Genomic DNA, 16,550 nt, shown 5'->3' on the forward strand with positions numbered 1-16,550 from the left:
ATTATCTTAAATGCAGAGCAACGTGTCACCAGACATTTTGGACGCATTTATTTAAAAGACTTGTCCTGCAGTGTATATCAGAAATTAATGGCATCAGGGTCTTTGAAATGTGTCACTCACACAATTTAAAACTGGGATAATACTTTGCAGTTTATAAGTATCTGAATAACAAGATCGATTGGTCTGTGATGCCTTTGTGCAATGCCGAAGCGTTGAAGCACTGTTGCGACTATTTAATCTTTAAACCCCTGCGATAGGCTTACTGTAGAGGATCAATGTCAAGGTGCAGAAAAATGTCATCTTTCTCCTCTTTCCCGAACGACAAAACAGATTGAAATCGCATCAATATACGCCCGTTTCAAGAGTTCATCTGTGGTTAGAAATTAAAATATAGGTTATTTTTTTTAAAAAACCTTCTTGTACAGTACATGTCCAATTGATCAAAAAGAGCCTGTTAGATCTGACAGGGAAAGCAATTTAACTGAGTAGCTTTAATTGCCGTAATGCCCTGTCCAAAATAACTGTTAGAAACAGACTACCATTGGTAAACCGAGTACACAGCGTGAGAGCCTCAATGATTTAATTTCAGGGGTTGTATTCCTTGTGTTGGTATATGTTAGAGCTTCAGTCAAGGGTTGTGTTTATACAGTATTCAAGCTCGACTTACCACTATTCACTACCTAAAGCAAAACACTTAAAAGAGAAAGCAGATGTGCTGCATAGATCAGCTGCCGTTACCTTTATACTCTTGCTTTGCAGATGATTTTTTTTTAAAAAAGGAAATAACAGATATTTTTGGAGATTGGCAACACAAGTTTAACGCTTCGATATTTGTTACATGTTGCCCAGGACGATAGGTTGAGCGGTTATGACTTTGTCTTAAAGATCGGCGACCATTTAAAAATAATACTTGATGGTTTTAAAACTTGGGCTAGGTGGGGGCGATAACTATTGCATCTTAAGTAACCAGAAATGCAAATGAAAGTTTGAATCCTGAGAGGAATATATCAAGTTCTTCAAAAAGCCGAAATGTAATTGATTTGTATGTAAAGACGACCAATCCCACAGGTGACATTTGAGAAGCTCTCGGATTTCAGATCCTGACGTGTTCTCCAGAGTCCTTCATTTAGGAAAACTTTGCTCTTGTCTCTTGCAATGGTAGGAGGGATGTGCAGCCAATCAGCGGCCGGTCATCACTATTAATGCGCACTTTCTAGGATGGGAACACTCTGCTGCCACCAGCCCCCATCACTGAAGCCCGAGAATATCACCCGCTGGATATTCGCGACTTGTTTGGATCTGTTAACCCTTCCTGGGCTCGGCGATCTGTTTTTTTTTGCTTTTGGCGATCAGATTGTGGATACTACACCATGTCAGTACTACCTTCTTTCGGTTTTACTCAAGAACAAGTGGCTTGTGTCTGCGAGGTCCTCCAGCAAGGGGGCAACTTAGAGAGGCTGGGCAGGTTCCTCTGGTCCCTTCCAGCCTGCGACCACCTCCACAAGAACGAGAGCGTCCTGAAAGCGAAGGCGGTGGTGGCTTTTCACAGGGGCAACTTCCGAGAGCTCTACAAAATCTTAGAGAGCCACCAGTTCTCGCCTCATAATCACTCCAAACTGCAGCAGCTCTGGTTAAAGGCCCATTACATCGAAGCCGAGAAACTGCGGGGCAGGCCCCTCGGTGCCGTGGGCAAGTACCGGGTCCGAAGGAAATTCCCCCTCCCCCGGACCATTTGGGACGGGGAAGAGACCAGTTACTGCTTTAAGGAGAAGTCGCGGGGTGTCTTGAGGGAGTGGTATGCCCATAACCCTTACCCATCTCCGAGGGAGAAGCGGGAGCTGGCTGAAGCTACTGGGCTCACTACCACTCAGGTCAGCAACTGGTTTAAAAACAGGAGGCAGAGAGACCGAGCAGCGGAGGCCAAGGAGAGGTAAGAACCGCCAGCCCTGTACCGTGTGTGCGGGGGCAATTCGCACGGTGAAATGCACCGAAAGCCCAGTTTACACGGGGGTGTGGGGTGGGGGGGGGGGGGGGGAACGGGATGTTTTCCCGCGGTGTAACTATGAACAAACTTAATTCGATGCCTGGCTAAGAGTAGCTCGCTCACACTCACGCTCGGAAGCGGCCGGGTATAGTTTTGCCTGTTTGACTTCTCGACTAACCATAGGAACTGAGCAAAACACCAACATTATATGTTGTAGCGTTAAATTATAGTTTCTCTCCGGAACAAAACCATAGCGTGTTGGATTATAGATAGTTAAAGATAATTAATATGATAAATCATAAACACGAACCGCCGTTTTTATTCAGGTCCATAATTTAAACTAAATCTGTGGCAGAGGAAACTTTTTTTAAAAAAAAAAGTATGGTGAATATTATTATCTTAATTTATAAACAGTGCGTAGTCCCGAGCAGAAAATGCTAGACTGGAAATAAAAATGCCGAAATTAACCTAAGGGTTTTAATTCTAAATGTAAGGAATGTTATGTATAATAAATAGGGCACAGAGACCCTGGCACTGTTCGCTGTATTGTCTACATGCTTGTATAAGACTTACCTGGTGATGGAATTAATTCTTGGATACTGAGCAAATATCCATCTCCTGAGTGATCGATTAAATCCCAATAGTCACCAACCGCACTCCCCTCCCACCCATAAAACCACGTCAACTTTACTATTCCCATGTTGTGTTTGAGAATAAAAGTGTTGCATTTTATTGGTTTCATTCCATAGTCCCACGTGATTGTGCATTTTCATCAGTTTTAAGTCCATCTTAATTTTAAAAAAATAATCACTAATATTAATATGAATAATAATTGCTTTCCTCGTTCTCCCTTTTCGAGCGATTTAATGCAATAACGATGGAACTGCTCCTATCTTTGCCAATAGTCACCGACTGCATAGACTATCTCACTTGTCCATAAACACAGATTCTCATTAGTGTCCAGTGACCTGCTAAAAGTACTTATACTTCATTTAGGTACGGACTCAGCAGAGTTCTGCATTGTATACATTTGAATCCCAGTTAATAAGATATTCGCTTGGAATAAGTTAGCATTTAGAATGTGAAATTAATGCTTATTACAACCGTTTGATGAATCATTTTGCAAGATAAGTAGGGGGACACTTATTGTTTGACTATCGAATATAGGTGACATTTCTCGGTTGGTTATCTTTAGAGTCGTCATTTATTTAAAGATCTTGCTGTTTGCTGTTCCAATAGGGAAAACAATGAAAACACAAATACTTCTGGCAATAAACAGAACCAGTTGTCCCCTATCAACCGTAGTAAAAACCTGATGTCGAGTTCCGATGAGGAGTTATCACCGGCCCAGAGCCCAGACCACTGCTCCGGGAGCCCTGTTTTACTGCTGCCGGGGAGTCTGAACCAATCTGTGGATTCCACCTTCTCTCTTCACGGCCTGAGCTCTTCACCAGGCGGCCACGCTGGCCCAGTCCATCCGCATGGACTCCAGGACTCCCTGCTCGGCACTCTAACGTCCAGCCTGGTCGATCTGGGATCTTAAAAGAGCAAACCGCCGCTGGACAGCCCCAGTTATGAACTGGTCAGACACTCCAATGCTGTGCTGTGTAAATAATTGAAAGGTCTTGTCGAAGTTATGGAATTTCAACTGATGGTACTTAATCTGTGAAAAAGGCGAGATGCTCTCCTTTATTAGAAAGAAAACCCGCCTTCATGAACTGCTGAGAGGCTTGATATCACACTTAATGCTCTTCAAATCTTTATACTCTTCCCCCACTGCACAAAGGGCGTTGCAAATGAAACAAAACGAGTGGCAGATCCGTGCATCTGTCAGAATCACCCTGGATTATCTCTGGTTTTCGTTCGCTGTTTGCTATACCTTGAGATTTACTGCTCGCGAATCTGAAATGAGACATCGAATAGGATGAACGGTCTCTAACTGAGGTAACTGCAGAAAATAAACAACTCCACTCAATATCAGGCGAAGTTCAGGCACAGAGGCGACTCGAAGTTTACATTGTCAGTAGCGGTGGATGGAGAGTAACATGAAAGTAGTTTATAATAAAATCCAAACATGTGAAAAGCACGTGCTTATGTTGTCTCCTTTTACGCATTTTGAAAAAAAAATATATGTAGCAGCTGATTTTAGAAAATGACGTCTCGGGTTGTTACTGGATGAGGCTCTCTGCAACTTACAGTTCAGGTGAAACATCGGCAATATTAATATGTCCAGATACTGTCTACATTTAGGACAAGGACAATGAAATAACGTCTAAGTGTTTACTCGCCATTGTCTCATCTCACACCCACAAGTTCCTCTCAATGTCATATCCCGGTGAGTATAACCGTTGCATTTATCCCTAGAATTTGGGAACAGCGCGATTATATGATTCTGAATTTCCCTCTTCAACTCTCCACACACCAAAGTCTTTCCCGACCAAGTAGGGAAACCATTTCGATGGAGCATAGTTCCTTTTCCCAGTGCGCTTTCTGAGGGAAATTATTTCTGTTTGTTTCGAGTTTATTCTCTAGAAAAGTTAGATTGTCCCAGAAAATAGGTTGCGTTCCGTGTCCTGAATATTTTCTTTCCTTCGGTATGGTTTACAAAATATAGAAATAAAACAAAAAGTGAAAACATAACCGAACTGTTGAAAACTTGTCATTTTGTTCAATCTCATCCACCATCCCTACCGGCACCTTTTCCCCCAGAAATTAAAGTGAGGGCCCCAGGCTATCAGGTCGGTCTTGGCTAACCTATTTTATACAATGAAATTGAAATTGCAACATGAATATACTGTCATCAGCTTTGAAGATGTAAATAATGCGTCGATTGCTGATTCAGTGATATTCTGGATTGGGGAGGAATCCTTCACAACCATCCAACAATTTTTAAGTTAAAATAATCTCCAGTTCGCACTTTAAAATTTACACCACAGATAAACAGCTGGAGATGGGACATTTTTTTTTACTATTACTGGCCCTCGGCTTCTTTGCATTCTCTTTATTGTGCAGTAAAATGGCACAGCAACAAATCATTTTACCAACTTCCGGCAAAGTACAAGAAAAATCTCCAATCCAAAATGAAATGAAATTTATATTTAGAACAATGACAGGCGTTTGTTAGTAGGTTCCCCAGTGCCTTATTCGTGTGTCGTGTTGCTAATACCTTTTGATAGTATATGGCTATGGTTTACTGAAGATTGTAGAATGTTTATTCTGTATGTTTCGGGCCATGGAGATCTCACCCCCTCTGGAGGACAGACTCTCACTCGGGACTAACTCAGTTTAGACAGAACTCTTGTGTAAAATATACATTTGCCTTGGAAGGGGCTTATGTGAAGCATGAGTCACTTTAATTGCTACTAGGGGTCGAAAGAGAAATTTAACTTTTATTGGGCTACGCTTAAAATACAAGCACATTTAAAACGCGTCACTTCTCTTTTGCCTTCTCGGACTGTTAGTGATGTAATTAAAAGAGACGGCAGCATAAAGTGCTACTGTGATCAACAGCCATCATTTCAATGAAGATATTGGCGGAATGGTTACAGTAACCTTTTAGGACAACTTTAGTAAGTGGGGCTAAGCTGGCTGGGGCAAGGGCAGAATGGATACTTTCAAAGTCTTAAGCAGCTTACCAATATTTGCAAGGTCTTTTTACTTAGCAAACCTCAAAGAAAGCATCGGAAATATCCTTTTTTTAAAAAAAACCTCCTATAGCCACCAAAACATAACGAGAATCCGCAGTGACTAAATATTTCTATTTATTTTCAGGTCCGATTCTGCGGCTTTCCCTTTTACGGCTTTATGAAAATATATCCTTTTAGAGATTTGCTTTGATCACCCTTTCTCTGGGCCAATTAAAAAAGATTTGCGCAGGGTTTTAATACAGATATCATAGCCTGGTCAAATTAGTTAAAGCAACCCCGCAGGACTGGGGGGGGTTTACTCGAGAATACAATTCAGCAGTAACAGAGCATAACTTTTACATTAAATGAATCCTTTCATTACCGGTCTAACCACTGGTGATCTTTACCACGACTTTTCATACACGTTAAACATCTTTCACTTCTAAGTGTAAAGAAAATGTAACATCACGATGGTCTGCTCCTAGGCGACTTTGATCTTATTACACTTGGGGCGTTTTATTTTCAGTAATCTTGAAACAGCAACTCAAACGGTAAGCGCCCCATAGCCCAAATGGTTACGAAAGACATTCGGTTTTGGTCGAGTTTTCCTCTAAATGTAAAATAAACACACGACTGGCCTCCAGACACTTTTAGCTGGATACTAAAAAGGCCTTCTATGAGATGAGGGTAATTGTTTTGAACAGCTCGAGTTTGGAGAGAACTGAGGATTTCCTGGAGTTAATGTGAACCAGCCGCTGGCTGGACTGCGCCTGTTGAATGTGGAGCAGATTTTGGCAAATATTACAGGGATTCAATTCAGTCTTTTGTGTTTTTAGAAGCACCTCGGTGCTGATTTCAAATTTGTTTTCTTTACATTTTAAGCGTGCTCGCAAAATGAGGTCCTTCATTTAAATCCGCAAACAGAGGTTGCGTTTATACCATAGACCCAAAGTCGTGTCCTTTTCTCAGGACTAATAAGCATCCTGCAGCTAAATGAATTTTTTTTTAAATAAAAAATCTAGTTTCCACCATTTGGGTCAATCCCAGAACTTAACCGGAGACACTTGAATCTTTGGTCGGAATCAAACACAATTGACAAAGTTTCTCATTTTTCCTCAGCAAGGCGATTGGCCTACATCATGGTTTGAATTATCAGAAATACAAAAAAAAAAGACTGTTTGAAATGCAGAACAGTGCCAACACCGAATGATAAAGTGCTTCTGTAGAAAACATGTTTGAAGGAAACGTGTTTGATTAATGCAGATGCGTTTTGCACGGCCTATGTCAAAATATGGCTGTCATCAAACTGCAACCTTTAAAATCCGGCTGAAAATTGGGGGAAAGTCCGCTGGGAAATAGACAGCAGTTTCTGACAGACATCAAACCGACTTTCAGCCCAATGTGTAATGTGTCTTTAGAATTCCAATTGCACAAAATGGTTACAAAATTACACTTATTAATAAGTAACACACAGCAAAGCAGGGGAATATATCCAAATAGCAATCGAAGTGACATTACTAGAGAAAAATTATATTCTTTTTATTCTTAAGTGTACCGACATACTTGGGAAAGTCAACGATTTTATGCGTTTGATGCCTTTTGAAAGTGAAATATTTGTATAAATGCTTTAGAAAACTTCAGGACCCATGAACGGAAGGGAATTATTCTTTCATCAGTTATATCGATACGTGAAAATCTTACTATTGGAGAGAGATTGTAGTCTGTTGTACATGCACATGAATGTGCAAGTCACTCTGGTGTGACACACAGGGCACATCACTTGTTGGTCTATCACCGAAAATACAGTAGGGCCTTCTATCAGTTTAAGAACAATTTCAATTGTCATCTTGTTTGTCCTTTTTTCTATTTATCAATTCGTTACTTGATCTCCCGTGGCAATGCTCATTAGTGGTTTGGGGCATGGATGTCCCGTGTACATTGCCTGCACTGAATTTACACCGCTCTTGTCTCCCGCCAGGATTTCATACCTGACTCGAGGGCTTCGGTTTTTTCCGCAGGACAGTGTGGGCGACTGAGAGCTGGCCTGGGAGCTGATATCAGTCCGAAACAGTGGGTTCTTTTTATGGCATGTTTTGCGCTTTCTGGATGCGGTCATGAGGAGTCGGAGAGTTTCCATTGCTACAGGCAGCTCTTGCAGCCATATTCAAGGGCCCAGAGTGTGTGTCACCATGTTACTACCTCTTGTCTGTGATTTTATTTTCTGGTCCCCCCTTATTTATTACCTTAGTGTTCCTCTCTGTTTCTGGCTCAGTTTGTAGTTTTGCGCATGTTGAAACGTGCTAATTATGCGTGCAGAGTTTCTTGTAGGGGCTGAGAATGGAGGGCCGGGGAGCTGCTGTGGCTACATCTCAGACTACCCTCTGCCACGTGGTTAGGCAGTATTCTACTGCAATGTGATTGACCACCATTTGGAAGACAAAATACTGTGTACAATATGAACTGTGGATGACAATACAGAAGATGACCCATTAGGCAAAACAAAATAAGACAATTAACTAGCGAGGAATGAAAGCTGACAAAGAGAACTGACACATGATTGGGACAGGTACTAAAGCAAAGGCGTTTTATTAAGCAATGTTACCTTCACTTTGCTTTTCCAAATACAAAATATGCAGACATATATTATAACCCGACCTTTTCCGTGTTTTAATTAATGTGACTTGGCGTCACCTACACGCTGTTCACGTGATTAGGCAAATACCCGGTGACCTAAAATTTATAATCACTGAGAGATGGGGTATTTCTAAAAAAAAGTCAACATTTCTGTGCTTGCTTCATTCATTGTTAGATAATGAATTGCCCTTTAATGATACATGCCCAGCGGAGGCAGTAGTGTTACACCACATTTCATAGTCACAGAAAATGTTTGTTACATTGACCTGAAACGGAAGCCAGACAACCGAATGCTTGGCCATCCTGCGGTGGGTTCCCCCAGAATGAGTTGCTCACACCACAATGCGCGGAGTTTGGGGATATCTTTACTTAGCTGCTAGAAAAAAAAATAACAGCAAGAACATTCTAGAAACAATTATTGCAAAACATTGGTGTCATCGAAAGAAACGTGTTTTCTTTTGTTGTTGGTGAAATGTTTTTAAATGCACCTGGAGCAGGGAAAAGGGACAGTCCCAATGAAGGTGTTGAAGGGGCGATTTATGATTTACGTCGGATAATTAGATGAGGGTCGTGCATTAAATCACAGCAGCGAAACAGTCGACGTGGACCAGTTTTAGTGTGTTACCTGAGTTACTATCTAGTTGCCCGGTTGTACATGAACAGCCTCGGCTGCGTTTAGTACTTTTCGATTGAATAAAATGCTCGATTAAAGGGATAGATAGCTAGGTGCTGCAGATGGGAAATTAATTTTCTAAATTCCTTTGTTGCAATAATACAAGGGAGGCACAGCTGCACTAAAAGCGGCGATGTTCCTTCCTGTATCAGTAACGGGTGAGTGCCGTGTCCAGAACAGTTATTTCTATCTACCCTTGGCAGCAGTCCTTTATAAAGATATTCTATCACCACATGTTTCCCAATGCGATTGACCGATTGAAGTAATAGTGACTGCAGACCTCTGGCAAGCCATGACGACCGCTTGAAGGTTAGGACACATGACTCCCCCCCCCACCCTCCCCTATTGAAGTCATGCTGCATGACAGGATGTTTGCTGGGGCCACAGGGTCATTGTTTGACGGTGGCGAGCCCAGAACATGAAATTTGAACACAATTGCACACTATTTCTGCTGGAGCATTGTAATGAGAACCAGGCCCCATTCTCCACAAGGAAGTGCACCGGGGTTCGATATTTCTTACTGCAGTGTCACCCCAAAGGGGGGGAAATTATGCAACATTAGCAGAATAACAGGAGGTGTTGTACACAGGAACATCTCAGACGACAAGATCAGATCAGAAGTGACGCAAATCCCCCAATTGCAAAAGGTTTTAAAAAGTGCAAAAAAAAGGACACGCAACACCGTTGCTGTGCTGTTGTAGGTGTACACCCGCAGCCCCCCTGGAGTGCGGCAGACTTTGACCTCACTCCAAGGTGGTCGACCCTGGTGAAATTACGGCTGAAGTATCTGCAGCTCTAAAGGCAACGGATTAGCCCCTACAGATCAGGGCCCCGACCAGACCTGTCTCCATTGATAAGTTCAGATCAGATATCAATTATTGATCGCTTTGGCGATCCAGTTACAATTATTTCACTCGGGCTGTGCAGAGACAGTGCACACACATGGAGTTGAGCAAAAACAGTGCGGATTTTTTTTTTAAGTATTTAAATAAGGGTGGAGGGTTGGGAGGTGGGAGGTGGGGGAGAAGCAGGATTGCCTTCCGACCTTCTTATTTGGCTTTCCAAGAAATCAAAGGGTATGCACTTTCCCGATCTTTTACTTTCCGAACTTGAAATATTGATTTTTTTCTCTGAAAAATGCATGAGCCGTGAGAAAGCTGAAACCTGAGGCGAGGTGGTATAGGGAGTGTACAGGGAGTGCAGTGGCGCTCCGAATGTCATGCAGCAGCAACAAAGACATTTAACAATTCTCAGGGACAAAGTAGCTGGAATGCGCGGAAAGCTAGGTTTCCGCTAATCCTCATTTGTAGCTGTTGCCCCGGAGTAGGGGATTAGGAGGGTGTTACCTCAAATTTGTCCGCCTCACACCCCCCAAATGTCAAGTCGAAATCCTCAACCGCTGGAGAGCTCAATTAACTGAAACGCGCAGTAAATAACTAACATTCAGCTAATGGGGTGCCTCCGCTTCTTTTCCGAGATGATACATTTTAAAGGCCACCACATTAACGTCATTTCACCATCCCGATGGAATGCTTCAGGGAACACTCGACAGAAACATCCAGGGATTATGTGCGCTGACCGCCTGCTCACCCTCAGCCGTGAAAACAAGAAACCCCAGATACATCCAAAAAAGGGTGGTCCAATTTACGAAGTGATTTTTAAAACGCAATCATAATTCGTCGTTAACAAACCCAAGATGCCAATTGCGATGCCAACCTTTTGATGAAATGCATTCGGTTATTGACTAAAAGGGCGTTTATGGGAATATATTTTATCAAGACACTTGGGGAGGGGGGATGAATATTATTGCGAATATTATTATTCATTACATTCATGGGGAGCTGGAACATTTCTGCAATTGACAAGGATCTATTTCCAGTGTCACAACTGAGGACGACACCCTTAAAGCCAGGGGACATATTGCAAGGTGCATATTCATTACACTGCAATGTCTATGACTGTTTTCTTCACTTGTGGAAGTGTTTGCGCGTGGGATTCACATCGGCACATCTTCTGGTTCACTGTTTTAAATTAATTGGATGATAGAGTTTAAAATTACACCCCCCCTCCCCCCCACCCCCGGTTGATGCAGAGCCGGCGTGGGTCTCCTCAAAGTCGTGCTGAAAGTCGCAAAACGCAAGTCTTAAATTATTTGTGCCCTACTTCGGCTCGGTTGGAAATGCTGACAGTAAATTTTGTTCGTAGCGTGTGCCTGCGTTTGACTTTTCGGGAGGCGACCAATTAATTTTCCCGACTAATCAATAAAACAAACCCTAACACCAGCCTGCTTAATATAAAAAAAGGATGCTTAGGAAAGTGGTGTAGCTGTTGTAGACACATTTCTTTCTCTCTCCTACCTACCCCCGCAGTTAGATTTATTTGAAAAGTTTAATTCTTAATTTGTTTTTGGCAGCAATTAAACACCGAACATATGTTGTAGCTAAAAATTAATTTTGTGCTGGATAAAATCAGAATGAGAGAGAATAAATTCTGATAAATATCTGTAATTCCATAGGAAGTGGACCAATGAGGATAACATTGCATCAAAATGATGAAGGAAGTTAAAGAACTGAAAAAGGGCAACTGGTTCTCAGCCGGGATGTGCTCAGCTCCCCACAGGAGCTTATGTCCTTATTTGACCAACACATCTGATTAAGTAAATGGGACGAGAAGTTTATTGTTTCAAGACAAATGTTTCTTGTGGGTTCTTTAAAAAAAAACAAAGGATTTATTGAAAAATCGGTGCTATTTGAAATGACTGGGTGTTTTTTGAATGGTCGAAGTTTTCTAAACAACAGATATTGACTTACCATTTGATGTATTCATCTGTCTTAAAGAGCGCAAAAAAACAGGGGAAGCGAAGGGATGGTGTTCACTTACCAACATTTTTTAAAAGAGGAAACAAGGGACAAGCTAAATCATTATTACTACCTGTTCTTACGGTGAGCGATCACCTGTTAAAAGGTCATGAATAGCAGGTAGATCTCCATCTCCCTCTCTTAAAAAAGGGCCATTTGTTCGGTGACAGCTGATTGACAGGCTGTGAAACACGAGCTCGTGGGTCTGGCTGATTTGAGGATAAAACTCTGGATGTCCCCTCAAACATTTCAGGAAATGAAAGTTGTAACTCGATCCGTTCAGCCAACATCTCCCGGAGCAAACACAAAGGCTCACAGGAACCTACCCGGATTATTTTGCAGCTAGATGGTGGAGACAAAACAGCCGTCACATTGAGCAGAGAACTGGCTGCCCTGCTCCCACATTTATTAGAAATGTCTGTCTAAGCTGCCCTTTAAATGGGTCAACATTTTCGTAAGTGTACAATAAGCACTTTTCTTCCCAAAAATAACATCCCTTTTCAAATATGCGCATTGCTCAGAAAACTCTGCGATTGCTGTATTTCACGTCAAACAACGTCCGACCACGTGATCCTCCGAGGCGTTTAAATGAACTCCACTTAACCATATATTTTTCCAACGGCACAGCAGCCTTTTCAGGCTGGAGAAAGCTGCTTGGCTCCTCAGCTGCAGGATGTCCCTTACTTCAACTGAGGCATTTATTTTATCAGGATGTTTTTCTATTGATACACAATCACATTTGCAACATGCAATCTCGATTGCAATGAATCAGCACTTGCTTCACCAGCATGTGCAATGCCATGGCTTCCTGATGTCAAGCCATGACGGAATAGCTTTACAGAAAATAGTTGTTCCATCCATTTGCCGGCATGTCCCATTAGCAATCTCGGTCGCACAAGGTAAAATTCAAACATCCGTGTCTGTGCATGCGTTTCTGTGTGCAGCAACCAGTCACACAGCATGCTGCAAATAACGAGCCTAGAATGAAATGCTCATCAATGATGTAATAGTGAATGGCACCTGTAAAAGATGGCGTGTGTCAGCTTTCTGCCTGTTTTAAGTTAAAATGGGTGAGCAGTTCACAGCATGTTGACAAACAGGATAGGAGCAGTTCCCGTGCTTATTGGTGCTGAGGCACAGTTCCAGGACCCTGGACATCCTTCACAATATTGCTAGGGGTGAATATTAATCGGCAGTATAAGTGTTCCAAGTCACGCTTACCTCAGAGGTACACACTGAGACCACCGCGCTGCAATTAACTTGTTCAAACCCATAATTATAAGAGGCAAAAATGGTTCAATGCAACACCAACACGCGTGGAATATTTTTTCAAAGAATGACGTTGGGAAGGATATGAATTTAGTTCTAACTCAAGGACAGAATAAATTCGCCAAGCAATAAAATGTAAGTGTTTAAATGGGCCAGAGACATCTTTTTTTTCGGGATTGCAACTACAGTGAAATCTGATCTGGCTAGTACCTAATTGTAACATCTTGATATTCAATGAAAGGAACATTAATAAGTCTATCGGGTGTTCAGTTTCAGGGAAGTAGCAACAGGGCGCAGGGAACGGCTGAGGTACAATCTAAAAAGAAAAAAAATTCCTGACTTTATGTCGGGAATATTAATTAAACCTGGTTACAGGCAAGAGTTCTTAAGTTTTTGTTGTAAAAGGAAACAGCAGAATCAAATCTGTTGCAAATTACACGCACCAGTGATTTCTGAAGCAAATTGAGTTCTAATAAAGGTGAGAGTTTTATGACGACACTAGCGGTAGTTTCAAATTTGTTTGTAACACCGACATTCTCATTATTAGACTTTAACAGCCGATACGGGAGTCATTAAACAAGAGTCGAATCATAGGGATCCTGCAGTCAATGCTTTATCAGAGATGTCAATAGCGGTGCATGAATGTGTATTTTGAGGATAGAAAAGCTTTATTAATTTTCAAGGGGGAATATCATTGTGTGTGTATGCGGGTTGAAACATCGTTGTCAAATAAATGTTGTATACACCTGTACATCCACGTTTATCTGTTATTTCTACTGTTTCAGAAAATACCTAACATTAGAATATTTTTGATGCGCAAATCCACGTGTTTATGCACGAACCTCAAAGATTTTTTAAAAATGCCAAACGGGGTTTCTTGTTCCTTTGAATAACGCAAATGCACTTTACAGCTGGAGTCCGGTCCAGTTGTTTCTCTTTTCCTCTTCTTTGCCCATATCAAGTACAATTACAACCTTGGAGCCGAAGGGAATCGAATGTTTTACTGCTGGATCCACATTATTATCGTTAAATATTGGTGATATTCAACAGGGAGCATCCCAATTCGGGGATGAATGCTTGGGAGCGGGCTGAACTCGAACATTCGTCGCTGCTGTGCAGGAAGATACAAGTGTTAGTTCAAGTGTGCAAGAGATACAAGTATTCATCACAAGTACTAACTAGTTGGCCCTTAAATTACAACATTCACCAAGGTGTAATCCGAATGTTGATAAGGGCGAAGACAAAATTATCTTAAATTGGCAAGACATTTAGTGGAAAGTATAACGCCCCCCCACCAATACACTCACAAACTCAGACACACGACACAAGGTTCATCAAAGTATCCTGAGCTTTAAAGAAATGCATTGTAAAAATCATGTGATCGTGTTCAGTGCAGTTATATTTTATAGGTGAACAAAGTGACATTCACTATACATTTGCCCAATCTCTTCGCTTCTCCCAAACACCACAAGTCAAAGCAGGCAATGTTACTCCTGAAACTGAATGATGCCAGTTTCACATACAGTAGTAGATAGTCTACATTAAAAGAAAAGACTGAAACAACAGTATAGCATATTGTTTCTAAATTTCCCAACTCAGGATATTGTCTCCACCTTCTCCTCCGCGTTAGAGTTAACTTCACACAGGGATGTGTAATGATTTAATGATGGTGTAGTTGGGCACATACTGGAGGCAATGCCTGGGTATGAGGAGAGAAACCAACGCTAAAAGCCCGGGACCTGATAGCTCGTAACTCAAAGCCCGAGGAAGCAACCGCGCCCGCTCGCACCGCCAGCATAAACCAAATCTTTGAACATGTTTAGGGATTTAGGTTCTCCTCATGGAGTCGAGTGTTTGACTCCCAGCCCGAAGGTCACTGCTTGGAGGCCCCCGTCACTCATTATGGTGGGGGATTGTGTTCCATTCTGGGTCATGTGGAAGTCTGTTGGGGAGGGAATGCAGCTACAGGGAGGGAGGCCGCACACACCGGACAGGGCCTATCCTGTCTGTAGAGTATTTCCTTGCTAGTCCGGAGTGAAGGAGGTTCCGGAGAAATCCAATACCGGCCCTCACAGCCTGACCTTGTGTGCAAGGCATTTGCACAATTATGTATTCCCTATTTTTAAACGATCTTTCAGTATTTTTTTTTCCTCTCCTCGAATAAAATTGTTTTTCTCGGTCATAAATTCGAGATCAGAAGCAGCAGCCCCTCCATTTGTCTGCTATACAATGGTGAGTTGTGCAAGAATTTTACCGTGCACACACGGGGGTCGGTTTTCTGTAAACACGGCAAATAAGCGCCCCAACCCCAACCCCAACCCCACCGTAACACAACCTCACTCAGCCTTAGAGTTGCCTGTGCACTGGGAAAGTAGCTGAGCCCCGCAGCTTTGCAGCCCACAGCTAAGCAGCAAGATGTCGCCGACTGACTAAATGAAGAATCCTCACTGAAATTATCTTGAAATGTGTAGATCCTATACGTGAAAATAAGAAAAAAAACATGTGCAAGAATATGGAGAAAAGGCTAATTGGAAAGTTCTCTCAGGTGGGCCGAATGGCCTCCAGTGTTGTCAGATCCTATGATTATTTTTAGTGGAGCTTTTTTTGACCCAATCGCTGGGATGATTTCCCTGCCCCCCGCCCTTTCTCATTTAGAGAAATGCGTTAGGGTGTTTTGGGATTGTACTATTAGGGTCTCATTATGCTCTGTTCAGTTTTTTTTTTCTTTTTCCCAGTTACAACGGAGTCGAACACTCCAGAAACATTCATCATCGTCAACAGAAACACACACACACTCTGCAGAAACCTTGTACGTCATCTTTAAAACATGCCTTGCAGCAACAGACACCCTGCTTCACTCACAGGGATTGTTGTCGGTCAGTCTGGCACTGGTGGCCTTTTACCGGACAGCTGATGCCACCTGGTGGTTCTCTCGGTACTGACAGGCTCGGCACACTGAAGCGAAATGCAGCTTTCGCCCCTCCAGTTAAATAGAGCCCATGAATGTAACTCGAATCGCATTTTACCCATGCCCTTTGTTAAATCACAACAAAGGTTTTTTCTTTCTTTCGTGCTTTCAAGAACCTCCATAGTTCTCCAAGAAACATGAGTTGAAACATTTAGAATTACGTTAGCGTTCGATACTGAGGATATGCCAACAGAAAATATATCCAATTTATAAATGAATCCTTGAAGTCGATTTTAGCACTGGATTTTTAACAGCACTGCTTGGTGCGTTTTGTATGTTTAACAATCACAGCACTTTAAGAAATCGCAATTAATTACGTTTCACCTGTAGGACGGTGTATGAATAGTTAGGATTATTTATGTTGCAACTTTATCTCAGTCAATGCATCTAACTCACTTTATAATTCTGATCCAATAATTGTGTATGTAAAAAGCTTAGGCCAAATTCATAAGGTGGGCTGAGTATTGTGAATTCATGACGTGATGGATAAAGGCTGGCATTTACTAAAAACAGGCCATTCAGCCCCTCAAGTTTGCTG

General features: G+C 42.1%; 1 protein-coding gene across 2 annotated transcripts; it reads left to right on the forward strand.

The window, feature by feature from the left end:
- The first annotated feature begins 1,230 nt into the window (after positions 1–1,230).
- On the forward strand, positions 1,231–7,788 carry LOC144693013 (homeobox protein six1-like). Of its 2 annotated transcripts, XR_013579438.1 has the most exons (3): positions 1,231–1,930; positions 3,224–4,319; positions 7,589–7,788. XR_013579438.1 is itself a non-coding variant. In XM_078562271.1 (2 exons), the coding sequence occupies exons 1-2, from the start codon at positions 1,371–1,373 to the stop codon at positions 3,525–3,527; spliced, it is 864 nt and encodes a 287-aa protein (XP_078418397.1). In that variant the 5' UTR covers positions 1,231–1,370; the 3' UTR covers positions 3,528–4,614. The 2 variants fall into 2 exon arrangements, 1 of the variants encoding a protein (XP_078418397.1); XM_078562271.1 differs by lacking the exon at positions 7,589–7,788 and having other exon boundaries at positions 3,224–4,614.
- Positions 7,789–16,550: the final 8,762 nt, after the last annotated feature.

Source organism: Cetorhinus maximus, chromosome 18, assembly GCF_964194155.1.
Source record: "Cetorhinus maximus chromosome 18, sCetMax3.hap1.1, whole genome shotgun sequence".
NCBI classification, from domain to species: domain Eukaryota; kingdom Metazoa; phylum Chordata; class Chondrichthyes; order Lamniformes; family Cetorhinidae; genus Cetorhinus; species Cetorhinus maximus.

Coding starts and splice junctions, on each gene's coding strand:
- LOC144693013 (XM_078562271.1), top strand. CDS start 1,371: ATGTCAGTACTACCTTCTTTCGGTTTTACTCAAGAACAAGTGGCTTGT. Junction 1,931..3,223: donor GCAGCGGAGGCCAAGGAGAG/GTAAGAACCGCC, acceptor CTGTTCCAATAG/GGAAAACAATGAAAACACAA.